This window comes from Diospyros lotus, chromosome 15, assembly GCF_014633365.1.
Source record: "Diospyros lotus cultivar Yz01 chromosome 15, ASM1463336v1, whole genome shotgun sequence".
Classification (NCBI taxonomy): Eukaryota; Viridiplantae; Streptophyta; class Magnoliopsida; order Ericales; family Ebenaceae; genus Diospyros; species Diospyros lotus.
Genome location: NC_068352.1, coordinates 30,149,017 through 30,168,178, shown reverse-complemented (window position 1 = coordinate 30,168,178; position 19,162 = coordinate 30,149,017). Strand labels below are relative to the sequence as shown.

At 36.3% G+C, this 19,162-nt stretch overlaps 3 protein-coding genes across 6 annotated transcripts; 2 read left to right on the top strand and 1 right to left on the bottom strand.

Moving 5' to 3' along the window:
• Positions 1-678: 678 nt before the first annotated feature.
• LOC127792674 (SNF1-related protein kinase regulatory subunit beta-2-like) lies at positions 679-5,884 on the top strand. 4 transcript variants are annotated; one of them, XM_052323289.1, is made up of 5 exons: positions 679-855; positions 1,109-1,290; positions 1,968-2,149; positions 2,252-2,414; positions 5,093-5,884. In XM_052323289.1, the coding sequence occupies exons 2-5, from the start codon at positions 1,111-1,113 to the stop codon at positions 5,426-5,428; spliced, it is 861 nt and encodes a 286-aa protein (XP_052179249.1). In that variant the 5' UTR covers positions 679-855; positions 1,109-1,110; the 3' UTR covers positions 5,429-5,884. The 4 variants fall into 4 exon arrangements, with proteins under 4 accessions (XP_052179249.1, XP_052179250.1, XP_052179248.1 ...); XM_052323290.1 differs by lacking the exon at positions 679-855 and adding an exon at positions 860-988; XM_052323288.1 differs by lacking the exon at positions 679-855 and having other exon boundaries at positions 997-1,290; positions 2,010-2,149.
• A 618-nt stretch (positions 5,885-6,502) lies between these two features.
• LOC127792452 (uncharacterized) lies at positions 6,503-7,545 on the bottom strand. Its single transcript, XM_052322941.1, has 3 exons — positions 7,311-7,545; positions 7,114-7,183; positions 6,503-6,946 (listed from the first exon to the last, which is right to left on the bottom strand). The coding sequence occupies exons 1-3, from the start codon at positions 7,444-7,446 to the stop codon at positions 6,802-6,804; spliced, it is 351 nt and encodes a 116-aa protein (XP_052178901.1). The 5' UTR covers positions 7,447-7,545; the 3' UTR covers positions 6,503-6,801.
• Positions 7,546-7,974: 429 nt separating this feature from the next.
• Positions 7,975-10,098, top strand: LOC127792451 (alpha-1,6-mannosyl-glycoprotein 2-beta-N-acetylglucosaminyltransferase). Its single transcript, XM_052322939.1, has one exon. The coding sequence runs from the start codon at positions 8,518-8,520 to the stop codon at positions 9,811-9,813; it is 1,296 nt and encodes a 431-aa protein (XP_052178899.1). The 5' UTR covers positions 7,975-8,517; the 3' UTR covers positions 9,814-10,098.
• The last annotated feature ends 9,064 nt before the right edge of the window (positions 10,099-19,162 follow it).

Genomic DNA, 19,162 nt, shown 5'->3' with positions numbered 1-19,162 from the left:
TTTGTAATTTCAACCCCTAATATAGTTTTCAACTATAGGGTTTCAACTAGGAGAGATAAATGTGGACATATTCCATTATTAGGTTGAAAATAGCCAAGGCATGTCACTTTAGAAGATGGATACAATCAGTCCCCACCTCAATAATAAGAAGCTTTGATTGTTCATGGTGATGTTGATAAAACAAGGTTAGTAATTCCCCCCTCCTATATATCTTCCACCATTTTGATTGATCTTTCGATTCAAGAGATAAATTTAAACTAATTAATTATGAAACACTGCCTAAAAATTAATTACCCATTTGAGAATATGTATTTTAACAGTCCAACTGATTGACACTGCAACTACCATAATGTCCCTTGTTTTTTAAAACACATAGGACTTCCAAGGCTATAAAATAATGGCACTAAATCAAAATTTCCAAGTTTCTAGGATTTTTAATGCATTCCCAATTTTCCACAGAAATCAAGGTTCCATGAGGCTTTCCTGGTTAAACCTAAGGTCAGAAGAGTAATTCCAGTGGTTGGTAGGTGCCCAGTGTGCTGATTTGGCGGTGGGTGATTGGCCATTATAAAGATTGCAGAGAGAAGCCAATTAGTGACCAACAGAAGTGAGCTTATTGAAGGCAAAGCTTAATATGCCCTTTTAAATAAACATCATTAGTCCACCGAGGGATCTTCCAAACTCATTGGAGAATAAAAATCACTTTTTCAGTATTCAGTGGCCTTTTCACTAATTTAGAGTGAGATTGAGAGAGAAGGAGACAGAGAAACCAAATAAAGGTTTCCATCAATCATTGAATCACACCACAAAGCTGCAAAAATCATGTTACCCTGACCTTCAGGGAGTTAATTCTGGGTGGGTTTCTTTCTTTCTTTCCTTCTTTCTTGGGTGCTCTGTGTTTATTTATAGGGTGGTGATGGGCATGTCACTGAACTCACCCCCCAAAGCTTTTATTTTTACTGTCTTTGGCTTTTCCTTTTGTTCACTGGTCTGCCCCTCTCATCACTGTCTATACACACACACACACACACACACACATATATGCTCCTTGAATTCCATAATCATGTTTTGAGATACATATTCCAACTGGGTTTCATTGTTTTTGCAGTAATGGGTAATGTTAGTGGAAGGAAGGATGAGGCTGGCCCCTCTGCAACCAAGAATCAAGAGGGTGAAGACTATATGGAGTTTGCACATGGTGGGGCGCAGGGTCCTTTCCCACAGTCCATGGCTCAGTCCCCTCCTTCTAGCCCTAGGGCTTACTGCTCCACTGCCATGTTCAATTCCCAGGTCAGCTCTACAATATGTACACACTCATATATATATAGATTACATAGATATAATAAGATAGGGTTGCTCTTCTAGAACAGATATCTTTTTGGGGGGTCAATTAGTATAATGGTTTTGGGATGAGAGAGAGGAAAATAGAATGAAATTTTTATTTGCATGTGTTTGCTTATGAGATTACATAGGGAAGTGTTTGATAGTTGTGAACTTGGGTTGAAATTTTTTGGGAATTGATTTGGCTAAGTTGTATTTGAGTTTGCTTGGCACTCCTATTCCTATGTTCTTTTCTACACCCACTATTTGTCTGATGGAATGGAAATCCAGCGCAATACAAAGGGTTTTGTGAGTTTTTTGTTTCCAAGTTATAGGATGAAAAAATTAGAGCATTAGTTATCCTTAGTTTCGATCAACATTGACAAGTTCAAATTTATTGAATAACTTCCCACTCTGATGCTCTAGAACTAAAGCCTGTGTGATTTTTGGAGCCCTTGAAATGCAAGCATTAGGCACAAGGAGTAATCAGTTGAACATGTTAATCTGCAAATTTCTTGCTTGACGAGACCCCCAATTTCTGTGGAATTTGGAATCAGAAAGGGGAATCTGCACTGAAGCTGGTTTTATAGTCCACCCTAATGCCCCCTATTGTTCATTTGTTTGTATCTCCATATGTTTGTGTTCAGATCGCCGAGAGTCCTTTGCAAAGGCCTGATGAAGTAATGCAGGTTCAAGGCACTGTATCAACCCGGAATGCAACTCAGAATGATGGTAGGTTTTTTGAGACTGGAATACCAACAACAATCACATGGAGGTTCGATGGCAAGCAAGTAGGAATTGAGGGATCATGGGATAACTGGAAGACAAGGTTAGTAATCTTTTGAAATTCTTCTATTGTACTTTTTTTTCCCTGAAATTTATGCTCTCCAAAGCAATGTCTGATATCAAGGATTTAACGGATTTTTACCAGAGATTTCCTAGAAAGATCAGGCAAAGATTTCACAATTATGAAAGTGCTACAATCAGGTGTTTACCATTACCACTTTATTGTTGATGGGCAGTGGAGGTGTTCTCCAGACTTGCCACAGGAACGCGATGATATTGGGAATATTTTCAATGTTTTAGATTTACAGGTAAATTGTTCTAGTTTTTCCTGTTTGAGTAAGGTCGTAAATTTATCGTATTTTTGAATATTTGCTTCATGAATCATAGATATGTTGTTCCATGAACTCATTTTGGTGAATTCTTTTCTTTTCCTCTCTGTTTCTTGTTGCTGGAATATACAAACTTGGACAATACCAACAAGCATCTTGAATATCAATATAGTAAATCCAATCTTACTGTTGTTTTGACATGGACATGAATATGCTCATTAACAATGATTTATACAGAACTCAGCTTGCCAACATATATGATATTTGATATATGGACATATTATCAGATGTTAAATGGATGTTCCTTGGGGTTCCCCTGACACTGCTGAATGTATTAGACTATGAGATAAAAGCCAGGTTGTAGTTTATTGGAAATAACATGATTTTTTATGCTTTAATTTTGAGATCCTGAAAATTCAGATTCAAGTTCAAAATCTGAATTTGTTTTCATTTTCTCATGGACTCCTGTTTTGGAGAATGTGGACGCTAGATAGCTTTCAGCAGCATCCTGAAACTGGGCCATTTCCAGGAAATTTTTACAAAAGTAGTTTTCAGATATATATGCAAAAGTTTCCATATTACATTACGGACAAACAAAAAGGCTTTTCAAAACGCATCAAGAAGACCCTAAATGCTCTAAATTTGGAAAAGGATGCTATAATGTTTTACCAGTTATATTGTCATCATGTGGATGGCTTGAAAACAAAGCCTTATCACTGACTTGGTTTCATATTCATTAAACATATCCCCCTACCTATTAACAGCAAAATTGTTCACATTGGCCATCCTTTCCTTCAGGGATATCTGAAATCTGAGTCAGAGCAATTGTGTACACAAAAACAAAAGTAGCATTCCTGTATGTTTCCAAACTTGCCTACTTTTCTACTGTAGGGTATGAACACTGAAAAGAGGCCAAATTTCTCATTTCTATGCCAACAGAAATCCCTAATTCGCAAAATTGAAATCTGTATCTGTTCCTGCCAATAGAAAAATTATTTTACCAATCTTAAGATGCCATACATTTTATGGAACATAAATGCACTGCTTATGGTAGCCTGTAACTTTTCAGCACATTTGCCATAATAATAAACGGTGAGCTCAAGAAGATGGATTCAGAAAACCTTTGGATGTGGTACTGACGTGGCATTGGATAACAGCCATAAGGTGTAAAAACAAATGGTAGTCTTTCCGTTACTGCTTCTTTCGATTATCAGCTGTTAAGGTCTAAACTCAAAAGCCTTTACACATTCCTGTTATTTCTTCTGCTTTCAGAGTACAACCAAAGTTATGCTCCTGCAAATTGATTTATGACTCACACATGTATACTTTCAATTGTCCTTGTCCTATAACTCATTGTTTTTAATAATCCTAGCATTCTTCTTCTTGCCAATAAGGTGAATTTCTGGTATTGACCCAAACAGACCTTAATTCCTGACGGTTGAGGGTTCAAAAATGAGAATTAAATTGAGGGGCTTTGAATATGCTTCTGTCATTTGATAAATGAAAAGAAATGTTTCTTTTGTTAAATAATTGACACTAATGCTCCTTTTTGTTAATAGGTTATGTTAAGAATGGCCAAAAGTAGCTGATAAAGAATGTTAAGCTCAATCGGTTTCCTTGTGTGTCTTGTGACTGAAACTTGTTTTAAGCATTATTTACTTTGTAGTCCATTACTTCTAGTATTTATTGTTGCATTCGATCTCTTGTGAACACATTTGAAGTGCAAACTGTATATGGATTTAGAAGATTTAAATAGTAGTTGAGTTAGTTGATGCATCAAAATTAGCAGCATACATGCATAAACCTAGGTTAATTGGCTTATGGAAGGGGGAGAATAGGAAATATCCATTTTATTCCTCTAAATATTTGTCTGACACCCATATGCACCATCAATAACTTCTCTGTTTTTGACTAGTTGGTAAATTTTTTCTCACTAAAATCTATTTTTGTGACCTTCACTTAAATTTTCTAAACAAGAAAATTGTCAAACAAGATGCGTTCTACTAATGGAAATTAAATACTTGCTATTAAAAGGCTTTTGAGGCTCATCAGGAGGCTTAATGTTTTCTAGTGTGCATGCCTAATGTACTAAAGCTTCATCATCTGTGATTAGGCACTGACCCATATTTTTGAGGTCTCAAATTCACAACTATAGTTGGTTAATTTGTTTCTGTTCCAGATAACCTGTTGAGCGTCTCTGGCTCCTAGTTTAGGATATCCCCCATTAAAATATATATATATATATATATACACATTTTCGTATTCCTTTCACCTCCGACTGCTATTTTGGCTTAGTGATTTTAGTTGCATTATGTACCAAAAATCTGGTAAACTGATGGTAGGCAGGCTCCTTGGATAGGCGATGTGCATTACAGCTGAACCAGCAATTTTTTTTAAACTCATATTAGGAGTTGATCATCTTCTCACTGTTAGTTATAAATTGATTCTTAAGCGGGAATATACTTTTCATTCTTTATTAATCTAATGCAGTTTCATCATTTTATTCAATACTTCTCTAAGCCAATACTTGATAATAGTAATGAAAAAAATGATTCTTTGGGTAAAGTTTCTTTTAGGTCTTCTGCATTCAGCTCCTTCTGTGATTGATTCCCTTTACATCAATAATTGGATTTCAAACTGACCAATGTATTGTGCAGGATTTTGTTCCAGAAGACCTCGACAATATTGCTGGCTCAGAATCTCCTCCTTCTCCTGCTTCAAGCTATAACAACACACCCTTCAGTTTAGAAGATTTTAATGAAAAGTTGCCCGAATTACCGCCTCTACTGCTACAGTCACCACTAGCTCAGCCGTCATCATCCAGGCAGAGTTCTGAGTCTCTGGGGAAACCTTTAGTGGCAGTGCTGAATCATCTATACATTCAGAAGGACCGTAGTGGCCAATCTTTGGTGGCTCTTAATTCCACTCATCGCTTTCGCACAAAATTTGTGACTTTAGTACTTTACAAGCCATTGAAGAAGGTAAAGAAATGAAACTTCCAAAATCTCTGTGGTTCGAAATATAGAACACAATGTCTGGTTAGGAAAGATGTTAAGCCAATTGCGTTCATGGGTTTGAAAAAAAAAGTTGAGTGTTGGAAAAAGTAGTAGCTTTGACATATAAACCTTTTTGTTGAAAAAGTAGTATTTTGGGCATGATAATTCATCCTCTTGTTGTAACAGTGATTCTCTCTTATATATAGACTTCATAGTGGAAGATGATTTTGAAATACTGGTAAATGTATGCCTCCATACTGATTTTTGTGTGATCCTCTGGAACTGATGGATCTACAACATGGACAAGCTAATTGGAATTTCAATTTATACCCACCATGTAGCTTAATCCTAAACTTTTTGATGATTGTGTCTCACTGCATACTTACTAGATCTTGAGTTCTTTTGAATTTTATGCTTAAACGTTAAATTCAGCTTATTGCAACCCCCCCCCCCCCCCCCCCTCAAAAAAAAAAAAAAACCCAAAAAAAGAAAAAGAAAATGTTGAAAAATTCATAGCCTTGAAAAGTTTGAATTTTGAGGCTTAAAAGTAGATGACTTTTTAAAGGTTACTCCAAGTGATAGATGGAAGAAGCATATTTTGTTCTCAAAGAATATTTTCGTATCTAGTGTTCGGTTTGGTTTGGTTGTCTTCAGGTTTAGGCAAAATAATTGAGTTGTTCATGCAGCATTTTCTTCCTTTTGCTTGATCCGCATAAACTGTCATGCAAAGTTGTAAAGTCGGATCCAAACTTGATTCAATCAACTATATGTTATGTGAGAACAGGCTTTAAATTCCCAAGCATGAATAATTAAAACATTGTCTGCCCCATGAAACTATGGCCATGATTTGTGCTCTGCTTCAACCATTCATGTCCCTCTCTCTCTCTCTCTCTCTCTCTCTCGGTATCGATATGATATTCTTCTATTTAGTGATCTTTTTGTTCTGAACATCTTCTTTGATTTATTGGTTCTGCGTCATTGTGCCTGTAGTCCTGTTAACTGTTTCTAGTTTGAAGAAACTGAACTCTTCTCATATGAATTCAAAAAATAAAAAAAAAAAAAGGAAAAAGATAGGGAGCCAACCATTTCTAATTCATTGAAAGGCAGTTGCTGCTTGGGCCTTACTTCTTTTAAGACACTCCCTTCCACTGTCGTTCCTATCCTCCTCTCTATATTGCTCAAACATTCATTCTGCGATTGTATTGTGATTTTCACTTGGAATATTACAAGAAAAACATTGGTACTCTGAAAATAAAAGAAGAAAAGATACTATGAGATGTATGCTCTCATATGAACTCGATTCTCTGCGTATTATACACTGCATAACCTAGTCAAGTTTTGCCTTCTTCCTGCTGCTGCTGCTTGTCATTTTATCTGACTGGAACCTTGATCCATCCATTGGCAAAAGCAATGGCTAAGATCACGAAAGGAGTTGACATGCCAAATATGATAATGTAGGGAAGTGGGGTCTTCATGGGATTCTCCCCTGCCCTCTCCCCTGCTGTTTGCCAATACCTGCATATGTAGCAGATCCCTTTTGTTAGTGGCTGATAGAGAGCCATTTACCACGCATTATAAAAATTCATGCAAGTATATAAAACATCAGGGATACCATGTGTAATGTAAATCTAACTGTAGGGGTAATCGGTTTTGAAAATGGTAACAAAGCTGGAGCTACTTACTGCTCTGGCTCTTCCTCTCTTGTGATGAACTTCTTCTTCCCTCCTTGCTTCACTTCACCCTCTCCCCCACCTGGGAAATACCATCATCAAGTTATTCACTTTTCAGCCTTGCCTTTGCTCAAAATAATCAAGATTAGAGAGAGCTAAATATATCTTAATTAACATGGTGAATCAGACACAGAGAGGCTGCTCCAAACCCAGTTTTGCATGGATCCTGAAATGGTGAACTCTTCTTGGTTTTGGTGATGAGGAGGCTGGGAATGAAGAGGGTCCCTTGGTTGGGAGTAGAAGCTTGCCACTGAGGCTTGAATAGAGGGCCACTTTGGCTGCCATTGATGAGTCGCCCTGGATCTTCAATTGGTGTTCAGTTCACATATATGTTAATTGGTTTTTTGGTTTGGATACGATGGTTCATGTCTGTGGCACTGATACCTGCTATTCTTGATATTTACAAACCTTATCTGCTCCAAAGGGATGAATGTGTGGTACTGAGAGCCCCCACTAGACTGACTATGTGCTGTCTTTGTTTTTTTATTTTTTCAACCAAAAAAAAGAGAAAAATTTGGGTGATGTGAAGAAAGTAATTTACTTGCGATAATAGATCTAATAAATGTAAATATCAATTCCATTGAGAGAATTTAAATAAGGATATCTCTTTTTAATAATAATTATAATTTAAATTCAATATTTAAAAATAATTATGACGGCATCATTACTGCCTTCATCGCTCTACTCTTTCATTAAAAAAAAAAAAAAAAAAACTCTCCTGGTGACCAATTTTGAAAATTGGAGTTTTTATCGGGTGTGGACTTAAAAGACATCTTTGCCCCTGTGCTGACTTTGAATTTACGGCAGCGGTGGCTCTCTCTCTCTCTCTCTCTCTCTCTCTCTCGTGTTGACGGAGGGAGGCCGTATCTTGAAGTTTACGCGTTTTGATTACTCCTCCGACGAAACCCACGACTGGTAAACCAATGAGCCCACTTCTGCAGCATTTACTCACACAAAAGCTAAACGCCTAGACCTTTGAAACTCCCCTTCCCTTACGGCCTTGCTTTTCTCCTTTAACTGTTGACTCTTCGACTTTTCCACTTTCCATTCAGATGACTGGTCACTACCCATTTGGGCATTTGCTTTGATCCTTGTTGGATTTGCTTCCAAATCCTCCAAGATGCTGTGCGGGTAAAAACCCTAATGTTTTGCTGATTGAGTTGAGGTTTGATTCTCCGTTCAAACTCTGGAGAAAATGTTGGAGGTTTTGGTTACTAATTCCCGTCTATGTAGAGTCTCAATTTGCTGTAGTTTTTGATGTTTACTGTTAGTTTCCTGGTTTAGCTCTTTTAGTTTGAATGAATCGTGGATAACGAAATTGAACGTTTTTGAAGCCTTTTTCTGGGCTGTTCATTTATGGCTTTGCCCAAGAAACCTCGGATCAAAGATGCGGCCTTTCGCCGCCTCTTGTCTGTGGTTGTGATTACTTTGTTGGGTGCTGGTATGCTGCTTTGTCTCCTTCATACGAATTCAATTTCTCCAAATCCCATTGAGATTGATCAAAAATTGGATTTGGATTTGGCTGCTAATGTCTCCCTACTGGCTAAATCACTTAACCTCTCCAAACAAAGTCGCTTGTCCGTCCTATTGGAACAGCGAAATGAATTGCCCCCGAGAAACTTGGATTTGTTCCCGAAGCTAGCTAAGGATGGTATAATAATTGTTCTATATGTTCACAATCGCCCCCAGTATCTGCGTGTAGCTGTTGATAGTCTCTCTCGTGTAGTTGGGATTGGTGAAACTCTATTGATAGTTAGTCATGATGGATACTATGAAGAGATGAACAAGATAGTGGAAGGTATTAGGTTCTGTCAAGTGAAACAAATATTTGCCCCTTATTCACCCCATGTATTTAATAGTAGCTTTCCCGGTGTGTCGCGAGCAGACTGTACGGGCAAGGATGATCCAGCTAAGAAACATTGTGAAGGCAGTCCAGATCAATATGGGAACCATCGGTCCCCAAAGATTGTGTCGTTGAAGCATCATTGGTGGTGGATGATGAACACTGTGTGGGATGGATTGAAGGAGACTCGTCAGCACTTGGGTCATATTCTTTTCATAGAGGAGGACCACTATATCTTTCCAAATGCTTATCGTAATTTACAGATGCTCATAGCACTGAAGCCTAAAAAGTGTCCTAATTGTTACGCTGCAAATCTGGCTCCATCTGATGTGAAATCAAGGGGAGAAGGATGGGAGAGTTTGATTGCAGAGAGAATGGGTAATGTGGGTTATGCATATAATCGCACTGTTTGGAAGAAGATACATAGGAAGGCAGGAGAATTTTGTTTTTTTGATGATTACAACTGGGACATAACAATGTGGGCAACTGTTTTTCCTTCATTTGGTGGCCCTGTTTACACATTACGAGGTCCTAGGACAAGTGCAATTCACTTTGGGAAATGCGGTTTGCATCAGGGCCAGGGGGAGACGTTTTCTTGCATTGACAATGGTGTGTTGAATATCCCCATAGAAGAGGTTGATAAAGCTGGCAATATCAATCCAAAATGGAGGGTGCATGTTTATGAGCATCAGGCTGGATATCAAGCTGGGTTCAGGGGTTGGGGAGGCTGGGGAGATACCAGGGACCGTGAACTGTGTTTGAAATTTGCAAAAATGTATCACTTTGCCGGCAAAGCATCTCAGTCCTGAAGAGTTGGATATTTCCATTTCTGGATTGTCAGTATCCTACCTGGAAAGGTATAAAGTTTTTGTGTTCAGCTATTAAGAAAAAGATCAAGTAGTTTTTCAGAAGTTTGTATCATGTTAGATTTCTGTCATATTGTATTCATTAGGTTTCTGGAATGAAATTATAATGATCCCCTAGTTTATTGGCAATCAGCATTTGTGCTCACAATTTCTGCTACATTTCATATTTGTATTACTAAAACTTGGTCAAGGTACTCAATCTTGATTGAGGAAAATTTCGAGCTTCAATTATTAATTTTGATGTAGTTTCTGATGTTTATCATTAGCTTTTTTGTTTTCCCTCCTCTTTTTCCATATGGAAAAGACAACGATAGTGCTTTCTCACGGAGGAGATGAAGGGGCACATGTTTTAATGAAGTTATAAGATTTCTCTTTAAGAGATATTAGATGAGTGACAAGGTTACCTTTTATTGTGGTAAATAGAAATAGAGGTGTTAAAAAAAGGGTGTCCCTAATTATTAGGCTTCCTGTTTTGCGAGGCTTGGGAGAGGATCATATTTGTATGCAGCCTTCTCCTTGCTTTTCAGCAAAGAGGTTGTTCCACAACTTGGAAGTCTTGAACCAATGACCTTCTAGTCACAAAGGAGATCCTTATTGTTGCAGCCTAGGGTCACCTGAAGGATGTGTAAAAGTTGAAAAATGCATAATGATATCAAACTTAAATCTTGTGATAAATTGATAGAAATCAGGTTTCTGAAAACAAAGAAAGATTAAGTTGTTTTCCTAAACTTGGAGAAAACATAATATAGCCAATATAGAGATAATAATGGTTCCAGAATGGAGGCATACAAATGTCACAATCCTAGGGTTTGCCTAGGGTTTGAATAGGAAAATTGGAAGAAATTGAGAAGGAATTAGACTGAAAGGGGGGGAAATACAACAAGAATTGGGAAGAATTATAGAAAGAATTGGGGAAGAATTTCAGATAGAACAAAGAAAGAGAGAAATCAGAGAAGTTGAGGGAGGAAGAGGAGTAAAATCCGAGAGGAAGAGAATGTAAGGAGAGAATTAGAAGTCTCACTTTGATATATTTCACAATGATCCTTTCGTTACAGCTCTAGTAGCTTTATATAACTACTTCTCTTAGGTAAGTAATTCTGTTACAGAGTAAAATAGAAAATACAACAACTAAAATAACTACTGCTAATTACTATTATATCCTTGGGGTCATGACAATTCCCCTGACCCCAATAACTCACAGTGACTTGCCTTGTTTGTTATCCAATCCTAGCTTTCACTTGTTGTTTTGTCCTTCTTTCTTTCGTTCTCCTCTTAAGGCTTTTCCTCTTTTCTCTTACATTCTTTTTCTTTTGCTTTTCCTTTTCCTGCAAGCATAAAATGTAGACCTCTAAAATCTCCATGCCAAGGCTCTCTTCTCCCATTGATTTGTTAGTTCTAGAAATTTCCTTGACCTCTGCTAAGACCAGTTCAACTACCACGATATTTGCAATATCCTATAGATGCAATAATTGAGAAGCGTAGACTCGCTTCAATTGTTTTCTCTGTTCCTCCGTAACTTTTTCCTTCTCATTTTTCTAAAGATCCACCAAGTAACTTTTGAATAGATCTATCGCCTTGAATTGTTCATCCTCCTCAACATTTACAGACTCTAGCAATGCTTTAAAAGCATGTTTTACTTCCTATTTCTCCTCCAATGGTGTCGCACTTGCAACTGCCAATCCTGTCCTAACATCCTGATTGCATAGGAAGAGATGAGAATGTTCCTCAGGTTCCTCAATGGCCGGAACATGATCTCCTTCTTGACTTTCATCTTCGGCAAGATTTATAGTCAAGTTATCTAATGAATCAATAATGTTTTTCAATTCAAATTGTTCCTCAGTTTCTGGTAAGGTAGAAATCTGAGGAAGTAATTCGACACCACCTTCCCCACCAATAAATGATCCTTCAGTCAGAAATTCCTGATCCAATTTAGTTGAGTTATTAGCTTCTTGCATATCAGAGGTCTTTGGTAGGATTCCAGCTCCTGCTGGAATCGATTTTGCAGTGGATCTTGAAAAAAAATTTCTCTGGTAAACTAATCCAGAATCTCTATGAAATTAGAATCATTAAGTCGTCTAATTTTTGATTGAGATTAGCGACTTTCTCCTAGAATCCGTTCTCCATCTCCACAATTCCAATCCTTGAAAATTCGCCTCTAAAATAGCAATCTGTCAATCGCCTCTTGAGCAGTTTCCAAGAACTGTACAATCGAGAAGTGTCGGAAATTAGTAGCCAAGAATCAATCGTTAGAATTCGCCTTTAAAAATCCAAACCAACTGCTAAGAGTTTGCTGGAATCAGCTATTGAAATTTTCGAACTCACAACTGAGAATCATCATTCTGAACTTCAATCAAGATCGCTTCTTGACCCGTTTTCGATTCAATAACTAAGATCTAGTTGGTCGGAAATCTCGGAAATCACCTGATAATCAATCTAATATGAGTTCGTCACTGAAAGCAATTGTTGATGGCCCACTTGCAGATCAACGATCCTCTGGTTCTGCATTCAATTCTTTGCAAATTCAAGATCGCTTAGACTCTTATTGCAGTTGTGGTTCAACAATTGCCCCAAACTTGTATCCACTTCACGCCAGAATCTTAGTTGTGATTGTTGTGGATCCATGCTCGCCCAAATATGTTTTGTTGCCTGGAGTCGCACCAAGAACTGTTGGAAATTCATTTGCAAAAAAAGCATCGAAAATGAATTCACCTGAATTCTTACAGCAATAATTGTTGGAATCATAGCCTAGAATTGATCGGCTCTGATACCATTTATCACGATCCTAGGGTCTGAATAGGAAAATTGGAAGAAATTGAGGGGGAATTAGACTGAAAGAGGGAGGAATACAACAAGAATTAGGGAAGAATTATAGAAAGAATTGGGGAAGAATTTCAAACAAAACAGGGAAAGAGAGATCAAAGAAGTTGAGGGAGGAAGAGTAGTAAGATCTGAGAGGAAGAGAATGTAGAGAGAGAATTAGAAGTCTCACTTTGATATATTTCACAATGATCCTTTCTTTATAGCTCTAGTAGTTTTATATAGTTACTTCTCCTAGGTAAGTAATTCTGTTACAGAGTAAAACAAAAAATATAACAACTAAAATATCAAAATAACTACTGCAAATTTCTGTTATATCCTTGGTGTTATGACAACAAATTGTATCCTAAGAAGTGATAGGAAAATGCTAGTTGGAGATTAAGAAATGCTCAAAAGTTTCATATGTGAAAGCTTGAGAGTGAATTTTTTAATAGGATTTTAATATTACTAGGGAGTGAAAATTGAATGAAAAATGATGGTGTGGTTTGAAAAATGATAACAAATATGATTACTATGTGTTGTTATTTTATTGGTTTTGGTTTTAGTCATTGAATGATACAAAAGGTCGGTGGTGTCTATTGGGAAGGACTCAACAATAACAATCACAAGCCTTAATCCCACTAGGTGGGGTTGGCTGCATGAATCCTAGATTTCCAATTGGCTCTATCCAGGCCCATAATCCTTTGTAAAGCCATTATATCCTATGTCGTATCTAAGGGTTTCCCATTAAGTATTTTTTGATCTTCCTAAATTTTCTGTCATTTCATCCACTTGCCTCACAAATATTTTGATGTCTCGGTGCACCTCATATTTTATATATGTTGGCCTAACTACTTAACATTTTAAGCCAAACAACAAAGATGAGCTTATAGTCAATAAAACTTTCCTTTCAAGGTTAGAGTAATTTTATGATTACATAAAATACTGGATACTCTTCTCTACTTTAACCACTTTGCCTTTATTTTATGAGTAACATCTTTCATGATCTCTCAATTGTTTTTGAAAAATTGACCCAAGATATCAAAATTAATCTTCTTTTTTTGGGGGGGAATAACTTGATCTCTAGGTTTCATAATAATATCATCCGTACTTATATTTTTTCCAAACTTACATTCCATTTACTTAGTTTCAACCCACTTACTTTAAAACCTTTGGATTTGCTACATAATTCAAGTTTATTTTTCATGCCTTTTGTTGTCTCATCTATCAAGACAATATCATCTAACAAAAGCATACACCAAAACATTTCTTCTTGGATTTATTTTGTGAGTTCATCCATAACAAGAGCAAAGATGAAAATGGCTCAATGCAGATCTTTGATGTGATCCAATTGTAATTGGAAAAGTATTAGTATCTCATCTACAAGCCTGGCATATGTTTTTGCTTGAGGATGCATGCCTTCAATTACCTGTATGTAAGTAATCCATAATACTTTCTTAAACAACACCTCCCATAAGATTTCTCTAGGTGCTTTGTCATAGGCTTTTTCCAAATCTATATGTTGAGAGTAAAATAATAGTATAAAAAAATAAAGTTAATACTCTATCTAACAATTTAAGTTTTTAGATCAAATGGTGGTTAATTATTCAACATGGTATTAGAGCAGACAAAGGTTCTAAGTTCAAATCTCACTGCCAACCCAATATTTAAATTGTTGCACATAGTTGGACTAGTTATTAGTGAAACCTAGCCACATGCAAGGGGCATGTTGAGAGTAAAATAATAGCATAAAAAAATAAAGTTAACCCTCTATTTAACAATTAACCTTTCAGATCAAATGGTAGTTAATAATTCAACATTATAAATATTACACATAAATTTTTTGTTTATCTTTGACCTTTCCATTAATTGTCCTAGTAGAGAAGGGCTCTAGTGTTGGTCTTAATTTTAGAGCCTAATGGATGAAGGTTATATGGTTGTAGAGCATTGTAAGGTAGGAAGGTTATCAAATTAGAGGAGAACCCATATATCAAGAAAAATGTTCGGTAATCCAGAGGCAATAGTTGATTGACAGAATTTTGTTGAGTGAAAAATATTAGCATGTTGATTATAAAAATCAATAGGGCAAGTTAAATATAAAAAGAGTCTAGTTTGGAGTCCTATCAATCAATCTGCCAAATTATAAGGCAAGTTGAACATGATTTCAGAGGTTGGAGTGAAAAATAACACCATATGAGAACTAGAGGAGGAAATACAGATTATTTGTAGAAACTTCACTATCAATGAGGCAGGACTAAAGAGGGGCTTTAGGCCAATTCAAAGTTCAAGATTGCTTATATTTTAGCATGAGGACATCCCAAATAGAGTAAAAGTCTCATCAAATTCCTTTAATTATTTGACCCCATTGTTTGGAATTTGAAATATGGTTTGGATATATTTTTGTTGAAAGCATTTGGAGTTGGACCATAGTCACACAATTCAAGGCACCTCCCCACAAACCGTGTTTCTGATCATGTTGGAACAGGGAGGGATGCAACCTGGATCACCAAAAATGGCAATCCCAAATATAGAACTTTAAAGTGACTTGATAGCCCAAATTCAAAGGTCTAAAACTCAAAAATCATTGAGAGATGAAAGTAGTTCACCTTATCATTAACTTTCATGATGATTGTTAGCTTTAAATTTGTTATGCTAACATTCAGGTTTTTTTTTTTTTTTCCCTTTCCAGTTTCTGGTCCTAATGTTATGGTTTCATGTTATTGCTGACTTGCTTTTTGCTAAGTTGAACCTTATTTTCATTGCAATATCTTATGACTATGACAAAATTTTTCCTTTGAATTTTAAAAAGCGTACCAATACATTTTTCCAAGCAAACCATGAACTAAACTGATGTATTGACTAATCCTACCCTCCATTAATGCGTACCTAGCTAAGCACCATACCTCGTACCCTAATGCATACCACAAATTGGAATGTACCATGTTCTGTGTAACTATGTTTTGGACCCAAGAAATAGAAGAATTCGAAATGACACTTTCATATGTGTCATTTCAAGTGACATCATTTGAAATCCCTCTATCCAAATGCATCCTTAATTTCTAAATGTTTGGTAATGCTGTTTTGTATTCATTTGATCTTAGTTTATGATGTGGAGTAGTGTATTGCACTTGCTGAAGTGGGAGAATAAGGGTCAGTCTGTTGCATCATTATTTGTATTTGCTTGTATATTTTGGGATTGAAGACAAACCTGATCATGTATTTGTATTTTCATGATATCTTAGGTCCTGTTGTTTTTGTTATAAGTTAAAATAGACTACCAGTTATAATCAAGTCGTAAGTTGAATAAATGTATCCAACAGTCCATGAGATGGTATTAGGCAGCCTTTTCTGACTACTACATCAAGCATAATCCATTAGCAGTACTCAACGTTGAGGTGTCGAGAGTCAAGGAGAGGGAATTGACACTGAAGACAGTCAATGACATGAATTTCTAAACCGACATTTGATTGCACAGCCAGTTTTTTGTCTCTCATTTTCAGTACTATATGACACACGGTCGTGTTGCATCTCAAATTTCTTAATTCATTAAATTTTGCAATTATATCATTGCTACAGAATGAATTGTGGTGCTGTTTATTAGTGATGAAATTAACTTCTTGATCTTGTTTTTGAGTTTAATTCATAAATCTCTGACATGCAAGTTAGCTTGAAACAGGCATCTTTATGTTAATGTCACTTACTAATCTGACCACTTGAAAAGTTATTGATATAGATGATATCAAGTAGAGTTGCAATCTGACTTTCTAACCTGTGGGTAAATATGTTATTGGTTCTACGGTTGTTTAACGACAAACCTTAGTGAAGCTGATTTGCTACAAAAAATGATATCACATGCAAGTCATATTTCAAACCTACTCTGGCAGCTTGAGATACAGTGGTGTAATGACATTGGTCAAGGTCGATGACATGATAGTGAAATGAAGAAGTTGTTACCTTTTTTGTGCTGAGCACAGATATTATAGTGGTTCATTGTTAGAACTGGATTGCCCTGGCCTGAGGATAGGAATCGAGACAAAGCATAGCAATTTTGTTAGGAATGTCCTATAACATATGGTTCTCTTTGAATACTGTGTCTGGCAAAGGACCTAAGATTGATTGAGCACATTGATCAATATCATTACAAAAAATGAGTGGCTGAAAAGAAAGTCTTCCCTGAAAATTTGAATTTATCCAGTCAGAAAATGTGATTACTCGAGAGAAATGTTTGTGATGGAAGTTTGATCCCATTTGGAAATATTTCTTGCTCATGACATTTCCCCGACCCTGTCCTGTTCTCATAGGGAGGAAGAAGGGAGAGAAGAGTGGAATGACGTCCCTACTGTGACTAGATGAAGACCGGATATAAAAGGAAGCGTGATATGACATATCAACAACAATAAATCGAGCCTTTAATCCCTCTAGGTTGGGTCAACTACATGGGTTTGATTGCTGCCAAATCTTTCATCTAGGGATTAAAAATCTCAAATTACCTGATTCTTGTCACAGTTACCTGTAGATGCTTCTTTTGTCTTCTTCACATGGCTCTATTTAAAAACCTTTTTCCTTTTGACTTGGGATGTTGTATGGAAGATTATACATTTGGGTCTCAAAGAATTGACTCTAATTATTAAAGTGACACACAGAATCCTCACAGAGAAATGTTTCACGAGTCAGAATTCATGTGGTCGACATCATATAATAGAATTATGGCTTAATATGTTGTTTGTAGTACAGTAAATGATGGCACATTTTGTTTATATGAGAGTTCTGGTTGATCAAGTTGGACTGTGAATGAATGGCTGCAAGTTCACCTAACTAGAGCACCTAGTTAGTCTTTGCAACACCTTCAAATTCTGGGTTCTAGTTCTCTGTTGCCAACTTCTATCACTAGTTATGTAAGCTTGTGTTATTGTGAATTAAACCCTGCTTTCTCTGAAAATAGAAATGTCAAATGTGTAGGGCCTAGAGTTCTTAGGTCCCCACTTCACAAGCCTTCCCGCTGAAGTGGGCACAACCCTAGTTTAGCCCTTTGGCTTCTCCTACTTTGCTTTATGACTCCAAACATGAAGAATCTAACCCTCCTATTTTAAAATAAAAAAGCAATACAAATACAACTCCTCCCTCAACCTTCAAAAAGTAGGGAGTCTCATGCACTTGTATCGAGTCCTCCCACATTCTAGGCCACTAATTTCCAGTAGTTCAGTTGTAAGTGTGCATAAATGTCTAGAATTTTGGACAATCACAAATTACTTCTGTCTTTCGTCTTTAATGTGGTAGTAAAATAAAAATATATATTTTTTAATATTGTGAAACGACTTTAAAACGTTTTTAAAATTATAAAAATGATTTAAAAATATTTTTTATAATATTTCTTAACATTTTTGTGGTAGAAAACGTTTTCGTGCATGGAAGCCTTAAGGTGGACATGATTTATGTAGTGCTGTTTCTTTATTGAGGCAAAATGGGAAGCTGTGGTCCTTAAAGGTGGGCATAATTATTTATGTAGTGGTGGTGTTGGGAGTCTCTCTCTGATGGAGAAACTCAGCATCTCTTTTTCCATCTTCCCAAACAACAAAAACAAGCATGTGGCTGAGACTTCCAACCTTTTTGGCTAAAGTTTGGATAATTCATTCAGTTCATTCTTAAATATTAATATTTTATAAATTAAATTTAACATTTAATATTTATTAAATTAATTAAAATATGACACCTAAACCGTTAAATGGGTGAGTTTTTAAACTCGCTCCGAGTTCCTAATCATTGTATTAGTCTGTTTTTTCTCTCTACTCGTACCAAATGAAAATTGATATTTGTACAATTTCTACATTGAAAATTATTACAAACTATTGGGACAATTTTTTTTTACAATAGTTTTATTATTCTCTAGTGCATGAAAATATCGAAATGGTGGTGTCGTTTGACATTTTTGAAACATTTTGTATCTCAAACTCTAAAGAAATTTCAAAAAATTTCGTTACCCCCACTCGAAGAAAGAAAATCTTGGTTCAAATACTTGATTATTTTCTTTCTTTGGATTTATTATTTATTTTTTAATTATTAAATTATGATTCATCAATAATAAAAGGATTTTGCTATTTTACTCGAGAGGCTTATCAATAAGTTGACAAAATAGGGCCAACTATAAAATTGCTCCCATTTCCCATCCATGGTCACTCCTCTTTCTCCCCTTCTCATAGTCTCTTCCAACGATGACTTTCCTTTCGTGGCCTTTGCTTCGCATTGCTCAGGCTCTCACGATCTTCGCCTGGCTGCTGCATCTTCTATTATAAAAAGAGAGTGACAGTCGATTAGTGAGAGATGAGACGACGAAATGAAAACGGTCCCTAGAGAGAACCATGGAAAGGAGAGAAATGAGAGACGAGACGATTATGGATGACAAGGAGGAGTAATTTTTCATTAGGTGAGGGTATTTTTATCACTTTAGCCCCATTCTGTTCATCTATCAATAAGTTTTCCTGAACAAAGCACCAAAATT